This window comes from Rhineura floridana, chromosome 2, assembly GCF_030035675.1.
Source record: "Rhineura floridana isolate rRhiFlo1 chromosome 2, rRhiFlo1.hap2, whole genome shotgun sequence".
In the NCBI taxonomy this organism is placed as follows: domain Eukaryota; kingdom Metazoa; phylum Chordata; class Lepidosauria; order Squamata; family Rhineuridae; genus Rhineura; species Rhineura floridana.
Genome location: NC_084481.1, coordinates 51,785,220 through 51,811,895, shown reverse-complemented (window position 1 = coordinate 51,811,895; position 26,676 = coordinate 51,785,220). Strand labels below are relative to the sequence as shown.

The following is a 26,676-nucleotide window of genomic DNA, read 5'->3' as shown; positions in this document are numbered from 1 at the left end:
GATTTTTTAAAAAAGATCCTCATGAAAATTCATAATTATTTTAGGGTGAATTTCTCATACACATTTCTGTATGCACTTTTGCCTAATACACACATTTCTGCAAGTGGTTTTCCCTAATATAATACATTTTAATATTATTTTCACTAATATATGCATTACTTGATCGGAGAACTGCATTGCAAAATATGGAGAAGTACAAATTTCTGAGGATGGCTATGTTTTGGTTTGTGTATTGTTCAGGAAAGTGTGAATTAGGTAGGTTCATCTTTATATGCAAATTGAACCAAATTTCTCCTCAGTCCCTAGCAGATACTAAATCAGTGGAGAAGGATGTAATCTATTTTTTAAAAAATGCAATTAATATGCAGTTCACTTTAGGATCCTGTTCCTATAGCACAGGGGTAGCCAACATTTTGCTCTCCAGAAGTTGCTGGATTCCAACTCCCAGTCAGCCAGCTTGGACAGTGACCAGGGATGATAGGAGTTGTAGTCCAGCAGCATCTGGAGGGTACCCCTGACATAACAGGTAAGCATGGATGGAAAATGACATTGGAGAGCATATATATATGTAACATAGGCAGACAAATAGCACAGCATAAATGCCTTAGTGGCTTTTAAAATCAGTTGAGAGTCTGAGGCTTAAAGAAACAGCACAGAACGCAAGATAAAACTTGGGACTGAAAACCAAACAACCTGTTACATCTAGAGGAAAATAGGTGCCAGCTAGCAATAGCCAAATAGTTTCATGGATGGGAAGGAACCTATCATGTGTTATTACATACCTGGATCCCAACTTGCTATCTGCAAATGGAAGGCTGTTCAAAGTTTTGGGAAATATGAATTGGGTAGGTTTGCCTTTATATGTGAAGGGAACTGAATTTCTTCCCCATCCCTCACCAGAACTACTTAAACTTAGGCAGAGCTTGGAAAAGTTACTTTTTTGAACTACAACTCCCATCAGCCCCAGCCAGCATGGCCACTGGATTAGGCTGATGGGAGTTGTAGTTCAAAAAAGTAACTTTTCCAAGCTCTGAACTTAGGGAATAAGGTTATAAATAATTATTATTTAATAAAAGTCCCATCATATTAAAAAAGTAGGTCTATCATATAAAAATGTGTTACATTAGGAGAAATTGCCTGCAAAAATGTGTACATTAGTCAAAACTGCTTAAAACTTTGTTTATTAGAAGAAATTTGCACTAAAAGGCTGATGAATTTTCATGAGAATATTTTTTTAAAAAAAATCTCAAAATGCTGCAGAAATATGGAGAACTGAATTTAAGACTGGAAAAATTAGAAACTGAGAGAACCAAAATTGATAGATTCTTCCATCCCTACTTCCAGCACACCTAAATTCACAGGACAGCCAACCATTTTGACTTACATAAAAAAACCCCTCTGTGCGCACATCTCTTTAGTTCTATTTGGCCAATACAGTATGAACACGAGAAGACAGGGTGGGTCCAATTTGATTAAGCCCCTCCCCCATTCTAATGTATTGCCAGGAGTACTATAGCTTTCACATCTACTTTTAGTACCCCCACTAAAATATACTATAATTATGTAACCTAAGCAAATTCAAATTAATATCTTGAGATCACATACATTTTCACATTTATGAGATAGGTAATAATTTTATCCATTTTGCAGAATATAAAGCTTGACTATCACAAACACAGGAATTCAAAGACATATTCACTAGGGAAGCATATCCTCAACAACACTTGATCAAGCCCTAGTATTACATTCTGATAACTAGACTGCAGGGACCATCACTTTTAAGATGCCCACACAGGACAAAAAGGGACAACTGGAAAGCATGCAGTAGCTAGTCTTTCTTAAAATCTTATTATTTATGTTTACAAGTGCATGGAGAAAAGTTGTCTGTATCCTCTGAACATACGGTTAGCCCCTGTAGCTGCTCCAAAGATCCAACAAAATGGTGATGGGGATGTGATAATATTAAGAACATAAGAAGAACTCTGGTGGCTAAAATTAAAGGTCCGTCCACAGTGGCCAATCAAATACCTCCAGGAAGCCAACAAGCAGGGCAATGAAGGCAATTGCCCTCTTTCATTGTTGCTCCCCAGTCACTGGGTACTAGCCTCTGAAACTGGAGATTCCCTTTAGCCATCATAACTAGTAGCCTTGATAAACCTATCCTCTAATCCCCTTTTAAAGACATTTAAGCCTGTGGCGACAACCACATCTTGTGACAGCCAGTTAATTATGGCTATTGTGAAGAATTTTTTTTGGTCCCCCTGAATCTGTGGTGAATCAGTTTCATGGAGAGACTCCCCAAGTTCTAGTGTTATGAGAGGGGGAGAAAAACTTTTCTCTGTTATTTTGTTTTGTTTCAGACTGCTAGACTTCTGATTCCAAACAAAACATTTTATTATATTTTATAAAGGTAGAACACTGCAAGATATAAGCCTACAAACTTAGGAGCTGTTTCCTTCTGCCCAGTCACTGAGCTCTGCTGACTGGTTTCAGCCAGTTCTGACCAACAACATTTGCTCTCTAATTCTTAAAAAGACAGTGATCTATTCCTAACACTACCCACTTTCTACACACCCTGCATCATTTAACATACCTCTTCCATGTCCCTTCCCACTAGTTGCCATTTATCTAAATTAAAAAAACTCCAGTCATTGTAGCCTTTCCTCATAGGGGAACTGCTCCAGCCTCCTGATCATTTTGGTTGCCCTTGTCTGCACCTTTGCCAGGTCTACCATATTATTTTTTGGATGGAACAATCTGTTCTCTACACCATATTACAGTAATGTTAGGTGAACTGCATTGCTAGAGTTGACAGACTGCCATCGCTTTGGCAGTTACAGGACTCCTCCAGACTACCAGTTAATTGAGCATTACTAAACAATGGCCCACAGTCTGGAAGCGTTCAGTATACATCCCAATTCCAAAGAAAGGAGATCCCAGGGAATGCAGTTATTATCAAAGTATTGCCTTAATATCCCATGCAAGTAAAGTAATACTCAAGATTCTACAACAAAGGCTCTTACCATATATGGAGTGATAAATGCCAGACATCCAAGCTGGATTTAGAAAGGGAAGAGGCACCAGAGATCATATCGCAAACATACGTTGGATAATGGAATGGAGCAAGGAATTTCAGAAGAAAATCACCCTGTGCTTTATAGATTACAGCAAAGCCTTTGACTGTGTAGATCATGAAAAACTATGGAATGCTTTAAAAGAAATGGGGGTGCCACAGCATCTGATTGTCCTGATGTGCAACCTATACTCTGGACAAGAGGCTACTGTAAGGACAGAATATGGCTGAAAGAGTGTGAGACAGGGGTGTATTTTATCACCCTATTTGTTTAATCTATACACAGAACATATAATATGGAAAGCAAGATTGGACCAAGATGAAGGAGGTGTGAAACCAGCAATGATTTAAAATGAATGCTGATGAAAGTTAAAGAGGAAAGCACAAAAGCAGGACTACAGCTGAACATCAAAAAGACTAAAGTAATGACAACAGAAGATTTATGTAACTTTACAGTTAACAATGAGGACATTGAACTTGTCAAGGATTATCAATACCTCGGCACAATCATTAACCAAAATTGAGACGATAATCAAGAAATCAGAAGAAGGCTAGGACTGGTAAGGGCAGTTATGAGAGAACTAGAAAAGGTCCTCAAATGCAAAGATGTAGCACTGAACACTGAAGTCAGGATCATTCAGACCATGGTGTTCCTGATCTCTATGTATGGATGTGAAAGTTGGACAGTGAAAAAAGTGAATAAAAGAAAAATAATTTGAAATGTGGTGTTGGAGGAGAGCTTTGTGCATACCATGCACTGCGAAAAAGACAATAATTGGGTGTCAGAACAAATTAAACCAGAACTATCACTAGAAGCTAAAATGATGAAACTGAGGTTATCATACTTTGGACACATAATGAGAAGACATGATTCACTAGAAAAGACAATAATGCTGGGAAAAACAGAAGGAAGTAGAAAAGGAGGAAGACCAAACGAGATAGATTGATTCCATAAAGGAAGCCATAGACCTGAACTTACAAGATCTGAACAGGGTGGTTTATGACAGATGCTATTGGAGGTCACTGATTCACTAGGGTCGCCATAAGTCGTAATTGACTTGAAGGCATATAACAACAACAATCTGATTCACTTCCATAAAGCTTATGCGGAGGTTAACTATGTCCATCTTTACTGAGCATTTGTTCTGATTCGATTGTGAGGCAGTTATATGACAATGAACATCCATTCATCCTGATTTGCTTGTGTGGTGGTTATACATCTTCCTGTTAATCATTCGTTCATAGCACACTTTTCAGTGCATTTCCCAATTGCTTTCCTAATAGCAAAAAAAATCCTTCTTCTCCTCCAAAAAGTGGTTTTGTTGAGCCAGGGTGACAAAGTGCTTGAATCAACTTTTAATTGCACAAACCTAAATCACTGGTATATGCTTGAATCCCTCTTGCAAAATACTGGCAGACTAGAAAGGACCACAGTTACTACACAGTAAGCTTTTAAGTAGCTTCCATAACCATTCCTCATTTATTTTCACCTACAGTAGGGCCCCGCTTTTCGGTGGCCTGCTAATACGGTGGCTTTCAATTAGAGTAAGGCCCCACTCAAATGACGCTTGTTCCCTTTTTACGGCATTTTTCAGGCATCGGGCAGCATTTTATCGATGAAGTTCCACTTTTCTGTGGGTTTCGCCTTTAGGCGGGGGCCTGGAACGTAACCCGCCATACGAGTGTACAATGTGAAAGTACAATGTGAAAGTAAGGGAAACAACAGAAAAGTTGAATGTACTTACTAATACCATCCACTTCAAGTTTGTTAATTTCCTCTGTAGGCATTCTGATTTTTTGAAGCACAGATTCCAATTCCCTATTGTCTTCCAAAAGTTTAAGTTCTATATAAGTATATAAAATTATAAAATGTACTTTAGTAATACATATATTATTCATTAGTTATTATTCATTTATTTAGTGAATGACCTTCCACATATCTCTGAAGGTAATTTACAGACATATCCTTAAAACAAGCAAAAATAAATTTAAAAACAGTACAAGAACAACTGAGTATACTTGTCATCTAATTATTATGTGACAGGGCACATACAGAGAATAAATGTCAAATCTATTAAGGTCATGTGTATAAGTGAAGATCCTATCATAACTATACAAATGGCAAACAGCTGTGTGGTTTTTTCAGTAACAGAGTGCTCTCTTCCATGGAGGGAACATAGGAAAATATTTGCTGGGACCAAATCTCCTTGGAGTTAACAATAGGATCTTTTGCTGCATTGAGATGTATTGCTAAGTTGTTGTCCTTGTGTGCCTTTAAACTCTTTCAGGGGCTTGAGTATGAATGAGTAAGATAAAGTGGTGGTCTTAAATAGCTATGCTCTGTTAAGTTTTTATGGTATTCCATCAACTGATTAGCTAAAGTCACTTTTTTCAAGAGTTTATATATAATCATTGATTGTGCTATGCTACACATATATATGATCTGAGATAGCACCAAGCATGTAGACATATACATAGCAAAACATTTATAGCTAGATTACAGTGACAACTAAACTCTCCCCTTTATGCAACACTTGGGGAAACCACTTCCTGGTGATGAAATACTAAACGATTTCCAGCATAATCATGAACAGGAAATACCAGAAAACATACAAGAGTTCTTGTGAAATAATAACTGATTTAGTTTTGCAGACAGCACAGTGCTAGATAGCTACAGTTTAAATGCAAGCAGATATAACAATGGCTAATATACAGCCTGATCCTCAAACAAGCTTGGTCAGGTCAGAATGATAAAGATAAAATGTACAAGACCAACAATAATACGTTAAAAAAAAGGCAGAACTGATGGCCAGTAGTATCTGGAGAATCCATAATATAGCATTATCTATTACTTGCTATATATGAAATTCCAGGCCTTTTCAATAATTAATTCCAGGTAGAGCAAATGTCCATGGGTGACAGCATCATGGTGGCAAGCTCCATCCCCGACTACACATTCATTTCAACATTTGAAGTGAGCTTATGTGTGCCATTGAAATGAAGAGCATGTGTGGAGTCTGCTACTACAATGATGTCCTCCCCTTAACACACATGGAAAGGGCTTCTACACATACTCATTGCATGTTATAATGCTAATTACTATAACACTTGAAAGAGAATAAGCAATGAAGAGAAAAGAAGGTGGATGGAAGGTTTGGTTCATGACTTCTTAAAAACCTTTTTTTTACTTCTAAATTTTAAAAAGTATATAAAATAGGCTGGATAAGCCTATTTTATTTAATCAAATTTTAGCCAATAAATGTATTAAAACCATAGAATCATAGAATAGTAGAGTTGGAAGGGGCCTATAAGGCCATCAAGTCCAACCCTCTGTGCAATGCAAGAATCCAAATCAAAGCATTCCCGACAGATGGCTGTCCATCTCTAGATCAAATTTGAAATGTCTTTATTTTAAAATGTATAGTCTGATCCCATGCACATTTACTTGGATGCACGTTCCACTGACTATAACAGGACTTATTCATAGGTAAATGTGCATAAGATTATGGCACATATAAAGGACACGGGTTCCTCAAAGAATCCTGGGAACTGTAGTTTGTTATGGATCCTGGGAATTGTCCCTCTGAGAATGGTAAACTATAGTTCTCAGGATTCTTTGGGGGAAGCTGTGTGCTTTACATGTATGGTGTGGGTGTGAAGTTAAAATAATCAACAAGGCACACACATATGTATAGGAAAAGATACCTCTGTTATATCTGCTGTCATAAATAGTGGAAATGGGGATGCCTGGACCTGTGATGATGATTGGAACAAAAACAGAATTTATGTTTAAAGGATAAATGTGAAACATAATTAATTCTGAAAAGAACTTTAATGTTGTAGGTTAGATAACTGCATGCACATATTCCTCTTTTACTCACCACATATAAGCTTAACATTTTGACCCATGTAATATGCTATGGAGGATTGGGTGTTAGAATGACAGCGGATACAAAGATGTCATTGCACTAGCAGAAAGGACTTCCACTCGTGCAAGTCATCCCCCCCCCGCTGCAATTGTTCCTTCCAGGCACAGTCAGCTGTGTTACATCCATTCCGGAGGGTCCAGCAACCGTCAAGTACCCAACCCAGATCTGCTCTGGAGGGTTTCCCTCCAACCCTTTGGAATAGGTCTTGGGGCTTGTGGGGAGCTGCAGGGGGAAGAAGAGGAAGAGGAAGTCCTGTTGCATAAGCAGAAGTCCGTTCCTCTCGGGCATGGACACCTCTAGTTCTTGGGGGACAGGGATGAGACAGACATTTCTAGCAGATATTTGTGTGTGTCTGTCTCTGACTTTCACTCCATAAATGCAGTGTGCATTGGTGGTGTTAAATAATAATGTGATACAGCTGGTATAGCACAGTGTGGAAGACAGCCTGGCTGGGAGTCCAAAGTCTGTGAATTCAAATCCCCACTCATGTCTCCTGGGTGTAAAAGGCCAACTAAAGATCACCCCCACAGTGAGCGGCTCAGGGGTTATGTGCCCTGCCACCTGTGCAGCCGTGGGCAAGCTGCATAGTCCCAAGGAGCCCTGTTGCCCCCCAGCTGGCAGTTGCAGACAAGGAAAGGGCTGGCTTGTGCAGCTGTGGCAAGCTGAGCAGGCCCTAGCCAGCTGGGGAGGGCTACCCTCAGAGAGAGGCAATGGTGAACCCCCTCTGAATACCGCTTACCATGAAATCCCTATTCATAGGGTCGCCATAAGTCGGGATCGACTTGAAGGCAGTTAAAAAAAACATAGCAAGAATGGCTAAATACAATGTTTGGTATACGTCGGCATAATACCAGAGGTTCTAAATAGCATCTGTGCCAAAAGTGCTGCTTAAGGAAAAAGAAAAAAGAAATATTAACCTTTACACTTTTCAGAGAATCTCTTTGCTCTCACAGATGAAGTGATGCCCCAGCTAACAGTTACATAACCTGAGCCCAGAATTAATCATGCACAACAGGATCTTGAGAAGTTGTCGGAACTCATTTCTCAAGGTGAACACATTTCCTGTGTGATACAACCTTTTCAAGGATGATTGAAAGGTGTTATCATTTTGTTACATATGCTTCTTTGCTTAGCAGGGTACTCTATTTGCACGCTTGAGCATCCGGTCCAGATCATAAAACACTGATCAGGGAGTAACTATTTTCTCCCTAGCACGATCCCATGGCTACCATCATCATGGCAATATTTCTGCCTTATGAGCAGTTTCATGTGTTCCATACTAATCCACCAATCTGTACACATCCCGATCTGTCACTTAATGCTTGATCTGCATGCTTTATTTTATACCAAATGAGTCATTTTCGTTAGACTTTGGCGTACTTTTAGATATGACTGTAGGCGTGTTGAGCTTATTTCTGACATCTATATAGCACAGACCTTCAGAATTGGTCTTTCATCCTTTGCTGACTTCATCAAATGAAATGTTATATAGCTCATATCAGCTTAAAACTTTACATGCCAAGAGCTATTCGTTAATATAATGGAAGGCTATAATCATATTTTGTGTTAGCAATTTGTTACTATCTTCTCTGGTAGGGAGGACTGAGAGTGAATGATAATACCCCACAAGGTCATACCCAAGCTTTTGCAATTTAAACAACTATGTAATAAATTAGATTATTATAGCCTTTAAATGCATTATCCTAAAATTTCCAACTAGTAATTTAGGTTATAAATTAAAAACATGTTTGGAGTAGTTAGCAGAACCATTCTGGAACAAGTACTTATATGGCTGTAGTCATTACACTCTAGTCACTCTGTAGTCCAGAATGCGGAGACAGGATTCCACCCACAGAGTAGTGTACCAGGGACACAAATGCCAGCACCACTGGAGGTGGGGAAGGCCACAGCCAGCAATCTAATAACATGTACACATGATCCGGTGTGGAATTCTGAACATGAACGTTTGGACTGGGGTCTGTGTATCCACACATGACATGGGAAACAGCAGGCAAGCACAATGCTACTGCTGTAGTTCTCTGGACCAGAGTTCATGTGCTGGGATTCTCCAAGAATTAAAGCATGGACATCCACAGGAATGAGAAGTACAGCGCCTGCACATTTTTGCCCTATATCTTAAGTTCCCCACACTCCACCCACACAAGGATTCAGGCTGCAATCTTATGCACATTTACTTGCAGGGCCAGCCCGAGATATTTTGTGGCATTTTGAGGCAAACAGATAAGATAGTACTCCCCCTCCCATTCCACGTGTAGAAGCTGGCACTTAAATCTTACTGCAACACTGTCATGATGGGGCAGTACCCTCTTCCACCACATCTAAAAGCAGAAGTCTTGCTTAGAGGCACACACACAGATCTGTCCTCCAACACTTTATCAGCATTCTCTTCCCTCTAGTTTCTGCTGCTGGAAGCAACAGCCTCACTTATGTGGGTGATATTACATTAAGTCCCACTGAACTTAATGGGGCTTCAAGCAAACCAACATCCATAGGATTGGACTGCGTAATGCTTACAAAATGGTTCTCGTATTAAGGTTACAGATCAGTTACTGACATACAGGATGTGTGACTGAATTTAAGAGCAACTCATTCCAAACTCTGCCTTAGTTTTTAAAATGTAGATTTAATTTCAGTGTTACAATTCGTGTCAACACCTTAATGATTTATTTTTATGGTGCTTTTGAGCATTCAAACACTTTAAACACTTTATTTTACACTTTAACATTACAATAGCCTTGAAAACTTGACCAGTATTATTATCCCCCAAAATTTCAAAATGGGGGACTAAGCCCAAGAGCCACGAGGGGGGTATGACCTAAGGCCATCTAATGAGTTGATGGCAGAAGTGACATTTAAACCAGGGACATCCTGCATCTGTGCTGGAATTGCTTTTAATATTTTTATTTAAAACATTTTTTTCTAAACAATATGTTTTTTAACCCTTTTTATTTAAGGTGTTTTAAAAACTTTTTTAAAGAATGTGATCTTCGGCCAGTCAGTCTCAGCATGACCTACCTCACAGGGTTTTGTGAGGATAAAATGGGGCATGCCACTTTGAGGAAAGGTGGGATATAAATGTAATGATGATGATGATAATGATGATCCGTTATCATGCAGTCCTATGGAAGTTTACTCTGAACTTCTCCCTGGGGAGTTTTTCCAGGTAAGTGTAGATAGGACTGCACCAGCAATGTTGACTTTATTAGTAAGGTGCTTTAAAGCAGAAATACCTAACTGATACCTTAAAGAGCAACTTTAACTATTGCTTAAACTGATTTAACTGAGCTACGTTTCACATACCATAACAGAGCAAGGCATAATAGTTGGCATTGTCACTGAATCTTGCTGCATAGTACTGGCATCTTTCTTTTCTTAAACGACAAGTAATGCACTGCTTTGTCACAGGATTTCTTCTGTTAATTCTGTAATACAGGGGAAGGTTTTTTTAAAAAATACTTCATTCCAAAATACAATGCTCATGCATGCATGGAAATTGCTATGCCTTCTTGTTCATGTGGAGCACTTGCCAAGCCTACTTGGCCTCATCATTGCTCTGCATGTACCTTGGAAATCCACTCAGCCCTCTTGCACACAACAGGGAAAGATTGGTGGTGGAGGTTGATCTTCTCATTAAAAAATACCTCGTATGTTTCCAGGGTTCCCCAGAACACTCTTTGGGAAAGAATTGTTATAGTGAATAGCAAGGTCTGCATGCATGGCATGTGTCATGTGTCATGTGCTATTTTATGTGTCAGTGAGGACTGTAGTTTACCCCTCACAGGGCAACAATTCCCAGCAACCTCAACAAACTTCAGTTCCCAGAATTCTTGGGGGGGGGAAGCCATGTGCTTTAAATGTATGGCATGGTTGTGATCTATGTGTATGGAAAAGAGGGTGGCAGTTTATTCTCTGGAGTAACAAGGTATGATGTTTCTACATGGTGGCTGTTATTAATGGGATGTATCTATACACAACTTGCAAGTTATCAGGTACATCTCAGAAACCAGCCAAATGAACAATCTTGCAAGATGTGTAATGATAACTTACTTGTAAATGTTCCGTCTTCCTGGATAGCCTTCAAATTCATTGCTTGAATAGAATCTGAAAGACAATTTATGCTATCAAATAAACCATTCTTTAATTGTACCAGGACATCCTCAAGTGTTGCTTGGGTGACATTACACATTCTACAAGTGGAACCTGCAACAAAATGTCACAGTGTGAAGTGTTCAGGTGTCCAGCAAGCCAGCTGTCCACTCTTACAGGATACTCCATTCTGCTCTCCCAGTTTTTGTTGTCCCTTCCCCGACAGTCAGCCAGCATTCCATTCCCACTGAGCATGCTCAGTCCTCATTGGGCTGTTATAGGAGGTTCTTCCCCTTAGGTTTTTTTCCAAAATACTTTTTGTACTTTTGCAAACCTTAGCGTTCCCCTCAAGCCAACTGATAACCTCCTTCTTGTGCTTGGATGTTGCCATTTTGGCTACATAAGGATCCACACTCAGGAGAATGAGGTCATTATTAGCATAAAGGATTTTGCTAGGTTGCTGGAAAAAACTATATTGGAATTCTAGGTAATCCCAGAGGCCTGGAATTGCAGCAGCGCTACAGGTGGGGGTATCTGCTACTGTGCTTTTGAAATCTATCTCCACTCCACTCATCCCCATGTTGGGGTCAGGAGAGATGAACTCAATGCCAGCATCCCATTCTCCTCTCTGTTATTTGGTGAGAGAAAACGCTTTTGCAAAATCTCTGGATCGAGGCTAATATATCCATGCATATATACTAGGGTTGCCAGGTTCTTGGCCTGAGACTGATCCTGCATCTTTAGGAGAAGAGAAAGTCAGCCAAGTGCAGGTGTTCTTGCAACCCTGTAATGGGAAAAACCACAAGGTGGAATTCTGTCTTCCCCCTGCACAACTTTTAAAGATACAGAAGACCTCTTGGTTGCCAGGCCCGGCCTCCAAGAGGTCTTCTGTATCTTTAAAAGTTGTGCAGGGGGAAGGGAGAATTCCACCTTGTGGTTTTTCCCATTACAGGGTTGCAAGAACACCTGCACTTGGCTGACTTTCTCTCCTCCTAAAGATACAGGATCAGTCTCAGGCCAAGAACCTGGCAACCATAATATATACGGTATCAACACTTTTAAAGTGCTACACTTTAAACATGGCAGTCATCCTAAAAATCTGACAGTTAAGATTATTTAGGGGTTGCTTGAATGTTATGTTACGGGTTTATGCTATTGTTAGTGCAATCCTGTACATGTTTACACAGAAGCAAGTCTCACTGTATTTATTGGGGACTTACTCACAGGTATGTTTACATGACTGTAGCCTGAATTTCTGTTTATTCAAAGGGTTAGACAAGACAAAGGGAGTACTGGATTTTTAAAACCCAGATGGTCTGATAGAAGTTGTATATCCCCAAAGTAGGCTTCTGTGCACATCTCTCTAGTTGCAGTAGTCCACCTTTTACCTAAAAAGCAATTTGTCTTCCCTTAAAGTGTAGGTTCGATCCAACATCAAGACCTTTCCAGACCATAACTGCTATGTGGAATCTATTTTGTCTTGTCATATGGAAAAGTCCGCAGAGATGCCTGACCTTTGAGAATGGGGTTCTGTTATAAGTCTAATGGAAAAATCATTCTTGCGTTGAACATAAATTTTCATTGACAGGTGACATAACCAACACACTGTGCTTTACCGGAATGCTTACATTGCATCATCGGTTACTCTGTAAATGTATATGGCCTCCCACTTTCCTCTAGTGATTGGGATTGCTTTTTCCTATAAACAAGCAACACATGTAAAGTTAGTTGTTTTATTTCTGGCCCATGTACTACAATAGATGTGAAAACTTTAGGTTAATTTGCTTGACATACCACTGAGTCTTTGACGAAATGAATATGTTTGTAACCATTCTTGTCACTAAATATCTTGTAGTAAGAAATGCCGTCCGAAGTGAAATAAGGTGCTGAAACAAAGAACTGAGACAAAACAAACCAACCAGAAGCTGTAGCTGAAAAAGAAATACCTTTTGAGTCATGTAAGTGTATGGCATGAGTGTGCTATCTGAGCTAATCAACTGTTCTCTCTGCCTGTGCCACTTAATGAAACATCCCTCTTATCATGGTTACAACAGAAGTTCAATAATGGGTGAAAAAAGTATTTAATAAGATGCAGCAAGTGCCACACATTTTGAACAAATGTGTGTTTCCATTGTTGAATAGACAAGAAGTGTGAGACACACAAGACCAACAAAAACTTAAACATGCATTCACTGATGAGGGTTCTAATCAAAATGGTACTTCAGATTTTAACTCATTCGTTACTATGTCTCTATCTGACCTTCAGCCTCTCTCAAAGCCCCCAAGATGGCTTCCAATAATAAAAGCAAGGAAATTAAAAACAAAATTGTATAACTCACTATAAAAGTACAAAAGCACAAAGATTACCACATCAATAAAACTGTGCAACTCAGCTATAAATAGCAGCACAGTTAAATCAGCAGCGGTATACTAAAATAAACTACAGCCCTAAATGCCTTCTCAAACAAAAAGAGGTTTACTTGTTTGTTTCCTAAAACTCTGGAGGGATTGCATTTCTGTACCACCTGCTTCTGGGGTGTGATGTTCGGCAACAGTGATCACCAGAAGACAACTTGTGGCTTAGTTATGGTCACAGCTTTATCTGTGTTTCCCTACTGTTTAGGGATGGGTGAATCTGACAATTTTGTTTTCTCTCCATTTTTTTCCACTCTTAGTTCCACATTCCACATTAGTTTGTGAAAAAATTTTTAAGTCCTCATGAAAATTCATCAGGATTTTGGTATGAATTTCTCCTAATGTACACATGTTTTTTGTGGTAAGAACAAGTAAATGCAGATCAGAAGCAACATATATAAACATGGGAATTGTATTATTTTTCTTCTGAGGATTTATATGCTCATATAACTGTAATATGCAAATATAGCCCCTCTCCTACTGTTTTTCATTTCTTAAATGATGGCTCATTTTAATTTATTTTTTAGAGACCATCTGTGCTTGTTACAAGTAAACGAAAACAGTTTTTGAGTTTGAATGAAATCTGTGGAGGCGAATGGATTAACAACTGTGAAAAGCAAAAGTCTGCATAGATCAGCCAGGAAATAAGGCTACAATCCTAACCCCACTGACCTGGAAGTAAGCCCCACTGAATTCAATAGGACTTACTTCTGAGTAAACACGGGGCAGTATTCAACAAATTCATTCCATTAGCACAAGGACATTGGGCTGCACGGTGGAACTTTCTCTCTCCCCTCCCTCTGCCCTGGGGTTCCCCGTGACCCCCCAGAGCAAATCTGGAGAGGGTTCAGGGTGCATGCAGGGAGATGAGAGGGGGACGTTCCGTTGCACAAGCAGACATAAGAAGAGCCTGCTGGAGCAAGTCAATGGCCCATCTAGATCAGCATCCTGTTCTCACAGTGGCCAACCAGATGCCTACAGGAAGCCTGCAAGCAGGACTGACCACAGTAGCGCTTTCCCCTCCTGCTTCAACACCATACAGCATAAATCCTTGCACTAATAGAACAACTGCATTGGATATCACCCATGGTTAGGATTGCACTGCAAGGCTGCAATCCTAACCCCACTTACCTGGGAATAAGCCCCTTTGAATTCAGTTGGGCTTACTACTGAGAAGTCATGGTTACAATAATTCTAAACAAAACAAATAGTTTGAAGGTAATAGAAACCATACTCCACCAGCCCATCCTGTGTGACTTTCTTCTATATGCTGCCGATTCTGCAAAATAAGAATAAGGCAACCTTGTCAGGATTGTGGCAGAAGTTAAATAACTCCTTCATATAAAAGAGTGCAATTTTCAGTCAATCAGACACGGACACTGAAAACCGAGGATTGGTTTAGACATTTTCCTTTGGGGCTACAGTCTTCATGTTGTGCAGAAACAGAGATGCCCCTCTCCGTTATATTATGTAGGCAACATCATGTATGGATCTCCTCTAGAAATATCATGTGTGAATCGGGTGCCTGCATGGAACACTCAAGTCATACTTGTTATCTGCAAAATATAACACACAATCTACACGAGGAGCTTTTTCAAAAAGTAAGCCAAAATCCAGAGTATATGGATGAATTATCTGTGCAACCACTAAGATTTGTCTTAGCACCAATGCCCAAGAAACTCCATAAACAGCTTTTTCAAGGGATAGTTCACACCTTGCTTTTTTAGGTGTACAGCTAATATGTTTTAAAGTGTACACCTAAAACAACAACAGCAACAGCAACAACAACAACAATAATAATAATAATAATAATAATTTATTAAATTTATATCCTACCTTTCCTCCTAGTAAGAGCTCAGGGCAAACAAAACACAAAAAACATTATAAAACATAATACAAACAGATATTGAAATATATTAAAGCAAAACATCTTTAAAAACATATTAAAGCAAAACATCTTTAAAAACATGAACGCAACTGGTGTTTGCAAACATGCATATAACAACATATGAAGAGTGCTGCTGGATCAGACCAAAAGCCTATCTAGTTCAGCAGCCTGATTTCCACAGTGGGCAAACAGATGCCTTTGGGAAGCTTAGAAACAGCACATGAGAGCAATAGCGCATTTTCATTGTTGTTCCCCAATGACTCTTCAGAAGCATGAAGCCTTTGATCCTGAAGGTACCATATAGCCATAATGACTAGTAGGCATAGATATCATACAGGTATATTCCTCAGGGAGCCATTATTAATGGTGTCTCCCTGTTAGATAATATGGTAAATCCAGAGCTTGGAAAACTTGCTTTTTTTAAACTACAACTCCCATCAGCCCCAGCCAGCATGGCCACTGGAGTGGGCTGATGGGAGTTGTAGTCCAAAAAAAGTACCTTTTCCAAGCTCTGGGTAAATCAAACTATGGCTTACCGGGACCATGCAAATGTACTAGCTCCCAGAGAGGAGCTAGCAGCAGCTTTGTTCCTCCCTGGTCCTTTTAGCACAGCAAAGCAAGTAAGCCAAGGTTTGGCTTAGTGTGTCACCTGAACCTGGGATCATGGTTAAAAGTCTCCTCGTTAACCACTATGTATAACCATAGCGCAAACAATGGTTTTGGAAGCTGGGTTTTGCTTAGGGATGTAAGCAGACACTGATTTCTATCCTGAACTGTGTTCACTGCACGCAGTGCTGTTTCTGTGCTACTGCAGTTTGGCTTCCAACAAAAACGTTATCTGTCTCACTGTCAACTGTGGTGGGATTTTACATAATTGATTACACAATTAATTATGTTATCATTACATTATTCCAAACCATTCTTTTCAATGAAAAGAAAGCACAATACAAATGGGGGGGAAGTAATCAATTATATATTTTTATTTTTTAGATTTATATCCCATCCCTCCTCCCAGTAGGAGCCCAGGGCAGCAAACAAAAGCACTAAAACAGTCTAAAACATCATAAATGTCTCTCTCAGAGAGATCAGCTCTAACAGGGCCTAGTAACAGTCCTCAGAAAAATGTAGTAAGGAAGCCAAGCTACAAATCACATTGTCTTCGATGTCTGTATACTAATGCGAAGAGCATGGGAAACAAGCAGGACAAACTTGAACTCTTAATACAGGAGGGTAATTACGACTTGATAGGTATAACTGAAAGTTGGTGGGATGATTCCCATGACTGGAATACAGCAACTGAAGGATACAACTTGTTCAAAAAGAACAGAAGGAATAAAAAGGGATGTGGAGCTGCGCTATATGTTAAAAATATAAATCCCTGCACAGAAATACAGGAAGATGAGCTTGGTGGCTTCACCAAGAGTATCTGGATTAAAATTAATGGGGCAAGTAAGAAAAGGAATGTGGTGCTTGGAGTCTACTACCGACTACCCAATCAAGGAGAAGACGAGAATGTAACTTTTGAAAAGCAAATTGCCACTGTTTCAAGGAGGCATGATGTAGTAGTAATGGAGGACTTCAGTTATCCTGATATCTGTTGGGAGACAAACTCTGCCAAACACAGCCCCTCCAATAAATTTCTGATTTGTGTTGGAGATAACTTTCTCCTACAGAAAGTGGAGGAAGCAATCAGAGGATCAGCTATCCTGGCCTTGATTCTAACCAACAGAGATGATTTGATGGATGAAGTGGCAGTTACGGGAACTCTGGGAGAAAGTGACCACGCCATACTTGAATTCTTGATTTTAACAGAAGCAAAAGCTGTGAGTAGCCATACGCGCACCCTGAACTTCAGCAAAGCTGATTTTAATAAACTCAGAACAATTGTAAGTATGGTTCCATGGCAAACCACCCTAATGAGAAAAGGAGTCCAAGATGGGTGGGAGTTTCTAAAAAAGGAAATTCTAAAAGCGCAATGGCAAGCAATTGCAACAAGGAGAAAAGGGATGGAAACAACAGAAGAAGCCAATGTGGCTTCACAAAAAGCTTAGAGATGACCTGAAAACAAAAAAGGACACATACAGGAAGTGGAAAGAAGGCCAGGCCACAAAGGAAGAGTACAGGCAGGTATCACGGAATTGCAGGGATGGGGTCAGGAAGATCAGCGAGGGATGCTAAAAGCAACAAGAAAGCTTTCTTCAGGTACGTCCATAGTAAAAGACAGAGAAAGGAAATGGTGGCACAGCTACTCAGTGAGGATGGCAAAATGATAACAGATGACAAAGAAAAGGCAGATGTGCTCAATTCCTACTTTGGCTCAGTCTTCTCCCCAAAAAGGGTCTATGACCCTCTCAGAAAACATGAAATAGAAGGGACAGGATAGGAACTTGAGATTGATAGACAAATGGTCAAGGAATACCTAATCACTTTGAACGAGTTCAAATCGGCAGGGCCCAACAAACTGCATCCTAGTGTATTGAAGGAACTGGCTGAAGAACTCTCAGAATCGCTGTCTATGATCTTTACGAAATCATGGAGGACTGATGAACTGCCGGATGACTGGAGGAGAGCTAATGTCCCTATCTTCAAAATGAGCAAAAAGGAAGAACCAGGAATTACAGACCAGTCAGCCTAACATCAATCCCTGGTAATACTCTGGACCAGATTATAAAGCAGTCAATCTGTAAGCACCTTGAAAACAATGCAGTGATTACTAGGAGCCACCATGGATTTATGAAGAACAAGTCCTGCCAAACTAATCTTATCTTGTTTTTTGATTGGGTAACCTCCCTTGTAGACTGTGGGAATGCTGTGGACATAATATATCTCGACTTCAGCAAAGTTTTGACAAAATGCCCCATGATATTCTGATTAGCAAGCTAGCTAAAAGTGGGCTGGATGGAGCAACTATCAGGTGGATCCACAGTTAGCTCCAGAATCGTACTCAAAGAGTGCTTATCAATGGTTCCTTCTCAAACTGGGCAGAAGTAACGAGTGGGGCACTACAGGGCTAGGTCCTGGGCCCAGTGCTCTTCAATATTTTTATTAACAATTTGGATGAGGAGGTACAGAATATGCTTATCAAATTTGCAGATGATACAAAATTGGGGGGCACAGCTAATACCATGGAAGACAGAAACAAAATTCAAAGGGACCTTGATAGACTGCAGCATTGGGCTGAAAACAACAGAATGAAATTCAACAGGGATAAATGCAAAGTTCTACACTCAGGAAAAAGAAACCAAATGTTCAGTTATAAGGTGAGGGATACTTGGCTCAGCAATATGACATGTGAGAAGGATCTTGGAATTGTCATTGATCACAAGCTGAATATGAGCCAACAGTGTGATGTGGCTGCAAAAAAGGCAAATGCTATATTAGGCTGCATTAACAGAAGTATAGATTTCAAATCGCGTGAAGTATTAGTTCCCCTCTATTTAGCACTGGTTAGGCATCATCTTGAATGCTGAGTCCAGTTCTGGTCTCCGCACTTCAAGAAGGATGCAGACAAACTGGAACAGGTTCACAGGAGGGCAACAAAGTCCTATGAGGAGAGACTGAAAGAACTGGGCATGTTTAGCCTGGAGAAGAGAAGGATGAGGGGAGATATAATAGCACTCTTCAAGTACATGAAAGGTTGTCACACACAGGAGGACCAGGATCTCTTCTCGATCGTCCCAGAGTATAGGACACAGAATAATGGGCTCAAGTTGCAGGAAGCCAGATTTCAATTGAACATCAGGAAAAACATCCTAACTGTTAGAGCCATACAACAATGGAACCAATTACCTAGAGAGGTAGTGGGCTCTCCGACACTGGAGGCATTCAAGAGGCAGCTGGACAGCCATCTGTTGGGAACGCTTTGATTTGGATTTGTGCATTGAGCAGGAGGTTGGACTTGATGGCCTTATAGGCTCCTTCCAACTCTACTATTCTATGATTCTATGAAATACAAACTTTAAAATATATTAAAACAAAACATCTTTAAAAACATCTTTTTTTAAAAACATGTTAAAAAACAATTCCAGCACAGACGCAGACTGGGATAAGGTCTCTACTTAAAAGGCTTGTTGAAAGAGGAAGGTCGTCAGTAGGCACCAAAAAGATAACAGAGATGGCGCCTGTCTAATATTTAAAGGGAGGGAATTCCAAAGGGTAGGTGCCACTACACTAAAGGTCCGTTTCCTATGTTGTAACGGACCTCCTGATAAGATGATATTTGCAGGAGGCCCTCCCCTGCAGAATGCATTGATCGACTGGGTATATAAGGGGTAAGACTTTCTTTCAGGTATCCTGGTCCCAAGCTGTATAGGGCTTTGTACACAAAAACCAGAACCTTGAACTTAGCCCGGTAGCTAACAGGTAGCCAGTGCAATTCACTCAGCAGCAGGGTGACATGTTGGCGATACCCTGCCTCAGTGAGCAGTCTCGCCACAGCATTTTGCACTACCTGCAGCTTTTGGACCAACCTCAAGGCCAGCCCCACATAGACTGCATTACAGTAATATAACCTGGAGGTTACCAGTGCATGGACAACAGTGGTCAAGCTATCCTGGTCCAGAAATGGCCGCAGCTGTCTTACCAGCCAAAGATGGTAAATGGTAGTCCTAGCCACTGAGGTCATCTGGGCTTCTAGTGACAAAGATGGATCCAGGAGCACCCCCAAACTACGGACCAGCTCCTTATGACCCCATCCAAAGCAGGCAACTCACCAATTATCCGAACTTGGGAATCACCAACCCACAGTGCCTCCATCTTGCTAGGATTCAGACTCAGTTTATTGGCCCTCACCCTCACCCATCCAGCCCACCACCAAGTCCAGGCACCGGTCAAGGGCTTGCACAGCCTCGCCTGATTCAGATGTTACCGAAAATAGAGCTGGGTATCATCAGAGTACTGCTGATACCTTGCCACAAATCTGACGACTGCTCGCAAGGGCTTCATATAGATGTTAAACAACATGGGAGACAAGATGGTACCCTGCGGCACCCCACAGCACAACTGCCATGGGGGCAAAAAATAATCACTCAATGCTATTCTCTGAAAACGATTTTGGAGGTAGGCTCGTAACCACTGTAAAACAGTGCCTCCGATACCCATCTCACCAAGTCAGCCCAGAAGGATACCATGGTCAATGGTATCAAAAGCCACCGAGAGATCAAGAATAACAGGGTCATACTACACCCCTCTTCCTCTCCCAATAGAGGTCATCCATCAGGGTGACCAAGGCTGATTCAGTCCTATAACCAGGTCTGAACCCAGACTGGAATGAGTCAAGATACTCTGTTTCATCCAAGAGTATTTGCAATTGCTGTGCCACAACCCTCTCAATCACATTCCCTAAAAAGGGGGTATTTGCTACCGGGCGGTAGTTGTCACAGACCAATGGGTACAGGGTGGGCTTTTTCAGGAGCAGTCAGATCACCGCCTCTTTCAGCGCAGCTGGAACCACTCCCTCCCACAATGATGCATTGACCACACCCTGGATCCACTCGGTCAACCCCCCTCAGCAAGCTTTAATATGCCAAGAAGGGCAAGAGTCGAGAGGACACATTGCTGGCCTCATCGTCGCAAGCATCTTGTCCACATCATCAGGTCACATCAACTGAAACCAATCCCAAGAAGTTGCAGCAGACATTGCACTTGACACGTCACTGGGGACTACAGTAGATGTGGATGGGGCATCAAGATTGCTATGGAGGCATGCAACTTTACCCTCAAAGTGCCTTACAAACAATTCACAGTGGGCCTCTGAAGGGTCTAAAACTCCATTTCCTGGAGCAGATGACAACAGACCCCTGATAATACAGAAAAGCTCCACTGGACAGCTACTTGAGGATGCGATGGTGGCAGAGAAATGGGCCTTCTTTGCTGCCCTCACCGCCACAGAGCAGGCATGGTTATGATGTTTTACTCGTGCCCGGTCAGCCTCACAGTGTGTCTTTTGCCACTTGTGCTCTAGCCATCACCCAGCCTGTGTCCTGCCCGAACTCGAAGGACTCAGACACGGCTGTGTGTTTTTTTCTTTTATTGTGGCAAGAGATAGTTTCAATTCAGTGCGCTTGACAAATCTATCTATGGCTTACTCAGAACTCAGCATCTCTCTTGGTCTAACTCGGCACAACTTCACAGCACTAAGATGCTGACTCAACAATTACTCCCCCCCCCACTTGGCGTAAGTAAGGCTAGGCAGGCACCCAGCTTGCGTGGGACAGCTGTCACTGTTGGAAGTGAGCGTGCAAGTGAAGACTCCGCCTCAACTGTGTCTGTTGAATCTCCCACTGCATTTGCCTCCTGGTGAGCGGTGAAGGTGGAGCCTCCGTCCTGTCTTTCCTCTCAGAGGGAGGAGGGCTGCCTGCTGGTGATGCGGGCACAAGAAGAGGGGAAGCATCAGGCTGGGAAAGAACCAGCTGATCAGGTTGACTCTCCACAGGGGGATCTGGAGCTGCTGGGGTTGAACTGTCAAAGTCCAGAGGTGGGGCGACTTCTGAGTCCCACTCCCTGCTCGGCCCTCCACCGGCTCGAACATACCACTCTAAGCCCTCCTCTCCTCCGCTTCATTCTGGGCCATCCACCACCCTCCAGCAAGGCTCACAACAGCCTGTTTCATTGCCCTTAGCTTACTGGTGTCCAAAGGCGCAGACCGGGCTCCACAATGCGAGAGAGGGTGCTCAAGAGCTTGTCAAGAGCCCAACACGCCTCGCTGTTCCACAGTGTGACAAAGGCTTCAACAGGGTCACCTGCTCTATTTACTGGGAACATTTGCAGACTGAAAACAACAGCAAACACCAATAGAATTTGCTGGACTGATTTCCATTCTGGACATGAGAAGAATAAGCGAACATAGGTAATTTCTGCCCCTTTTCCATCAGAATTCTCCAGTATCCCTAGTTTTCTTTTGATCTTCCAGATCTACTACTTTTTTGATCTTCCAAAAACTCTTGGCCCTAAAGAAAAATAGATAGTTTTATATGGATCATACTTCAGGGCACCTCCAAAATAGCCCTACAGTTCTCAGATGGCTGCTTTCTTTTTCAATTATTCGAACAGAGTGTCATGTGTAAAACCTAAAAGTATGCTATTATAGATCAATACAATTACACACTGATATTTTAAGTCTTTCATGTGTTTCAACATTGGCTTATGATTCCTTTCAAAGTTCTTAGGGTACTGCCAATGTTTAGAAATTAATCTATGGTTCAGATGTTTAGCATTCCAACTGCTAAATGAAAATAAATTATTAGTTACCCACTGATATTTTAAAAGTCTTTCATGTGTTTAAACATTGGCTTATTATTCACTTCAAAGTTCTTAGTGTACTGCCAACGTTTTAAAATTAATGTATGGTTCAGATGTTTAGCATTCTAATTGCTAAATGAAAATACATTATTAGCAGGCTATGGTTAACAATGGTGCATACAACTGATATGAACATAGAGATTTTATTTATTTATTTATTATTTGATTTATATCCCGCCCTTCCTCCCAGCAGGAGCTATTCAAGTAGGCAGGGAATATTTTAAGATCAATTTATATGTGGATGATGTCGCAATTATACTGTATGACCCTGTAAGTGCTTCCGCCGACTTGATAGATCTTATACAACAATATAATCACGTGTCAGGTTATAAAATCAACCTTACTGAATCTGAATGGCTGGGTTTTAATAGTGAGACTTCTGTAAAAAAATTATATTACAAAGAAGTATAAAGTTCTGTGGAAAGATGAACAGCTAAAATGTTTATTTTGAAATATTTACACCAAATTTAGAGATCTTGGCTGAGTATAATTATGATAAATTAAAGGCAGAAGTGAAAGCAATCTGAATAAGCGGAAGCAACAATTTATTGGATGGGATGGATTTTTGCCTTCAAAATGATGGTTTTGCCTAAAATTCTTTTTTCTTTTTTATGAACTTTGGGAGGAAAAATGCCCACAGTTTTCACAAAAGACTTTAATAAGTTCTATTAAACAGTGGGATGTCATTTCCCTGCAAAAAAATCATATGACAAAATTGCAATGCTCATGCATTTAAGAGCTTGGTTCCACCTAGACAAAGCTGTGATTCTATAACAAATCAATATTTCCACAGAATTTTTAAAAAATGCTTTGGTATCACAACAATTTTGCTAAAAATATACTTAAAGCCAATCCACGTACAAGAAACTAGTGTAATACCTCAACTAAATTTAAGAGGAAACTGTGTCTAGAATTATCACCTCTAACTGCAGTTACTTATAGTGAGGAGTTGAAGGATGGATCATTATTAGGAGATCATTTGCTTTGGACAAAATATGAACTGATAGAACTTTACAAATTATTCAGTGAAGGATAATGAAACCTTTACTGAAATTAAAAATGAAATGCAGCACATGCAGCCCTCATTTCGATGGTATCTACAGTTTATATCATTAAAATGTATGGAGAATTATGGTTCATTAAGGTAGGAGACTATAAATGAACTTTTATTAACTCAATGTTAAGAGTATACTAAGCAAACTATACAAAGTTCTGATTGATTCAGATATATCAACTAATACATATCAGAGTATATGGAAGCGAAGATTAGGCCAGCAAGTAACAACATGCACATGGAAATGGATTTGGCATAACATACTTCAATTAACATATAGCATAAATCTGAGATATTTTTTAAAAACTTATATTTCATTGGTACCTGACTCCAGCACAGCTATCTTGCATATATAACACCACTCAGATTAACTGTTGGAGAGGCTAAATGTTAAATTAGATAAGTGATATATTTTTTGGTTTTGCCCCCACGGAAAAAAATTCTGGAAAAATGTGATAAATGAAATAGAAGTTATAATTGGATATAAAATACTACAAGACCCAGTTACTTCACTATCTCATTTTGTTAAGGAGTTGGTTCTGCTGGCAGGCCAAGAAATTGTGATTAATTTGCTCACAGTTGCTAGCATGACCATCTCTGCAAAATGGAAAAAGTAAGGTCCCCTCAAATGGCTTTTTAAAATCTGGGATATAGCTGGTGACAAATTTAATCAAAATTAGGGAAGGAAGATACTGTTTTTCATAGAGAAATGGCCATTATTTATTGCATATTGGGCTAATAAAATACAGGATGGAGCTCAACCATATGTGCTACTTAACCCAATATAACTGTGAGAAATATTACAATATTAGGAACTGTAACTTTATAATGGCTTGAATTATGAATCCCATAGAGATGAACTATGACAAAAATGCATTTTCTTTTTGGAATACAAGGTTAAATAGATGTATACATATTTTTGGATTTCGCTGGGGCACATTTGCTGATTTGCTGAGCATAAGTGTAAAGTTCAGTGCACACCTCTGAGTTTGCCACACTACATCTCCTAACACTGTTGACCAACTGTGTTTTTTTTATTATCTCCCAGTATATGAAGTAGTCCACATTTCTTATGCATTATTACTTCCGGTTTAATCGGAAAACAAAGCAAGAGATGGAAATATATTCCCCTAGAGATCTTTTCAGCAAATACCGCTTAATGGAGTTCTCCCATCTGCTTGCACTCCTGTTAACTAACCATTGGTGCAGAGATTGATGTGATAAAAGCACTTTATAAACAGAGTGTGATCCAGGCTTCAGCAGCAACTCTCATCAGGTAAGGACATGCTGAGGAGTGCAATTATCCTGGAGTTTGGACCCAACCACGCTAGTTCCACTCCAGAAGGACACTATAGCAAGCTGAAACCTGACTCTGTGTTCCACATGGATCTTCCCCTCCCTCCCTCCAAAAAATAAATGTTTGAAAACTGGATACATTTTCACAAATAGGTGTGAAAGAAATGTTTTGAAAAAATTGACGTTTTCTCACAAAAAATTGGCAGAGAGAATTAAAAATAGCTTCCCCAGTGATTTTGACTCCAGAGTTGGTGAAATGGTGAATTTAGTTTTTTTTAATTTAAAAAAAAAGATAACAGTAGCCTAATATAACAGAAACATCTTTGAAAACCATCTTTCATATACAGTGAACAAGAAGTGATTTTAAAAAACAAGAAATGGCTTCAGCAGGCCTTTGATGCAGTGGAGACCTGCACTCACAGGAGAGGGAAAGGTGATTTTTGCCTATTCCTCCCTCCCCCCGCAGGCCCCAGACTTTCATCTACACTGTTCTAGAGCAGTGTTTCCCAACTTGTGGGTCACAACCCACACATGGCTTACAAAGCCTGTACAGGTGGGTCGCGGGCTTCATAAGTAAACCCAAAATAATTATTGCTTTTAATTTTAACTGGTATGATGGTACCTGTTGCAACTTATTGTTTTGTTGGCATATTATAATGCTGTGTTGACACTTGTAAGCAAATGTGTAACCAAATGTTGGAAAAGCTCACGTCTTACACTTCACAAGTCCAAAATTCATGTGACAACACACTGAAGGGTCACCACACGAAGTAAATTTGGACTTGCTGGCCTCCTACCAAAAAGGATGGAAACCACTGTTCTGGAGCAGATTATTTGGCAGCATAATAAACTGCTTTATACTGAGTCAGACCATCTAGCTAGGGGTCCATCCAGCTCAGTATTCTATACTGACTGACAGGAGCTCTCCAGGGTTTCAGACAAGGGACATGTCGAGCCCTACCTGAAGATGCTGTGGATTGAACCGGGACCTTCTCCATGCAGAGCAGATGCTCTGTATCATTGAGATATAACCCTTCCCCCAGTGTAAGGGGCTGCAGGGGAATTGCTGAAAATCGCCTCTACCATTAGTGGGTGCTTGGGGTGCTCTTTCTGTGAGCAGAACACTGCTCACCGGAGCTCTGGCTCCAATCCAATGTTTGGAAGGCTGCTTTCCTCCTTTTTGCACAGAAGCAATACAACAACTATAAATGCTCACCGGTACTGAACACATGCTACTAGCTTTGTGGAAAACAGTACCTCTGGGCAGTTCCAGGATCTGGAGTGGTCACTGTAGTCACAGATGGCTGACAGGGAAAAGTTCTGGATCCTTTTCAGCCACTGCACACAGATTCGGTTGTCTGTTACCCAAGTAATCCAAGTCACATAGTGTTCACTAAAAAGAACAGTATAAGAGGGATCAGCAAAGTATGCAGTAACTATAATAGGTCAGATGTTAGAGCAGGGGTGGGGAACCTTTCTCAGGCAAAGGGCCACATTCCCATCTGGGCAACCTTTCAGGGCCTCATGCCACTGATGGGTGGGGACAGAGGCAAAAGTAGGTGGAGCAACAGATGTAAATTTTACCTTTCTACAGTAGACTAGGTTCTACACACAG

The 26,676-nt window shown here is 40.5% G+C and overlaps 1 protein-coding gene across 4 annotated transcripts in view; it reads right to left on the bottom strand.

Annotated features, from left to right (window-relative positions):
- Positions 1 to 26,676, bottom strand: part of LOC133376468 (prolyl endopeptidase FAP-like) — an 81,213-nt gene that overhangs the window by 19,659 nt on the left and 34,878 nt on the right. For all 4 annotated transcript variants that reach the window (XM_061608635.1, XM_061608638.1, XM_061608637.1 and 1 more), the window contains 8 exons: positions 26,319 to 26,454; positions 14,759 to 14,803; positions 12,904 to 13,008; positions 12,738 to 12,808; positions 11,071 to 11,124; positions 10,324 to 10,445; positions 6,779 to 6,826; positions 4,819 to 4,917 (listed from right to left, as the gene is read on the bottom strand). In XM_061608635.1, coding sequence (XP_061464619.1) covers positions 4,819 to 4,917; positions 6,779 to 6,826; positions 10,324 to 10,445; positions 11,071 to 11,124; positions 12,738 to 12,808; positions 12,904 to 13,008; positions 14,759 to 14,803; positions 26,319 to 26,454 — 680 coding nt within the window. The remainder of the gene's footprint in view (positions 1 to 4,818; positions 4,918 to 6,778; positions 6,827 to 10,323; positions 10,446 to 11,070; positions 11,125 to 12,737; positions 12,809 to 12,903; positions 13,009 to 14,758; positions 14,804 to 26,318; positions 26,455 to 26,676) is intronic.